At 16.7% G+C, this 1,716-nt stretch overlaps 1 protein-coding gene across 1 annotated transcript; it reads left to right on the top strand.

The window, feature by feature from the left end:
• Positions 1–81: 81 nt before the first annotated feature.
• PGSY75_1463000 (hypothetical protein) lies at positions 82–1,008 on the top strand (the record flags this gene model as incomplete). Its single annotated transcript, XM_018788313.1, has 1 exon — positions 82–1,008. The coding sequence occupies one exon, from the start codon at positions 82–84 to the stop codon at positions 1,006–1,008; it is 927 nt and encodes a 308-aa protein (XP_018639685.1).
• Positions 1,009–1,716: the final 708 nt, after the last annotated feature.

Raw genomic sequence — 1,716 nt, 5'->3', positions numbered from 1 at the left:
TTAGATTGAATTTATTTTTATTTTATGTTATTATATTTTTTTTTATAAAAGAAGAAAGAAAAAAAAAAAACGAGAAAAAAAATGGAGAAGGTTATTACTATGCGTGAAATAATTACGAATACTAGAAAAGTAAAATTACATGAGAATTTTTTAGAGGATTGTAATTTAAAAGATATATTTTATAATGGCTTGGAAACAGTAAATTGTGGATATAATGATTATGTAAATATGAAAACATGGCTATTTGTTTTATCTGAAAAAATGTTTAATACAGATTATGAAGAATTAGCATATGTAGCATGTGATGCTTTAAAAGTATTATTATGTAATAGTAAATTTTTAAATGTTATAACTTATAAATTATTAAGAAAAAAATTGGAAAAAGAAATTTTAAAGATTATGGGTGTATGTTGTTTAACTGTTGCTTCAAGAATGCAACAAATAAATGAAAGTACTTGTTTTAAAGTTATATTAGAATTATCAAATTTAAAAGATAAAATAAATGAATTTAATATTAGACAAATTGAAATGGATGTTTTTGTATCCTTAGCTCATTCAGGTTTCTGTTTTGAAAAAATAATTACACCTGTTAATGAATTAAATCAAATAATGAAATTTTTAGAAACTTATGAAAATTTTTTTGATAATAATTTTAATACATTTAAATCTTCAAGTAATTTAATGCTCAAAATTATTTATTGTATGGTTCCAGTTTTTAATATGAATATTTATAATTATTCTATTGCTAATTATGCTCTAAGGTTATTTATTAAAGATAATGATAAATATGAATTCATTTTTGAAAAGTTAAAACAAAATTATCAAGATAAAGAAATTATACATATTTCTAATTTTCAAAATCATATGCATAATATTATTAATGCTTTCAAAAATACATCTATATTTTCAGCAAAGGATTCTATTTTGAATAAACAAATAGATATACAATTATTTGAAGACATAAATAAAAAAATTGATGCATACTCCGAAGAAAAAGAGAAAACCTGATATATAAAAGTTAAAAGAAGAAAAATAGGACATATAATACCATCATATATATAAAACTCTACAGCGAAAAATAAACCATCACATATATATATATATATTATAGTAATAATTTATTATATATAAACATAATCAGGACTAAATCATAAAAAAAATAATATCAATTTAATTGGAATAAAAAAGAATTACAATTGTCAAAATAAATATCAATATAAATATTATATATATATATATATCCTTTTAATTAATTAGTGCAAATTCATTTTTTAAAATTAATAATTCCATTTATTACTTCAATTACAATATGTTCAATTAATATCATAATTTTAATATTATTAATAGTAGTTTTTATTTTATTTTTCTTAATATTCCAAAATGGAATAATCATGTAAAAAAAAAAAAAATATAATAATAATAAAATAAAATAAAATAAATAGAAAAAAAAAAAAAAAAAAAAAAAAAAAAAAAAAATAAAAAAATTTAAATTTTATAATAAAAAAAATTTTTTTTTTTTTTTAAATATTTTTTTTTTATGTTTTAAATATTACAACAAATAATACTTGATCTGAAATTAATGTATTTTATTATAAGTTTTATTCTGTTGAGTTAATTTGCATATAATTTTTTCTTTTAAATATATATATATATACAAACCTTATTTAAAAGAAAAACAAAAAAGGGGTGGGTGTAATATTAAAACATATAATAAAA

The sequence above is a fragment of the Plasmodium gaboni genome, chromosome 14 (genome assembly GCF_001602025.1).
Source record: "Plasmodium gaboni strain SY75 chromosome 14, whole genome shotgun sequence".
NCBI classification, from domain to species: Eukaryota; Apicomplexa; class Aconoidasida; order Haemosporida; family Plasmodiidae; genus Plasmodium; species Plasmodium gaboni.
The sequence above is the reverse complement of the archived record's forward strand: the minus strand, read 5'-3'. Positions and strand labels throughout refer to the sequence as shown.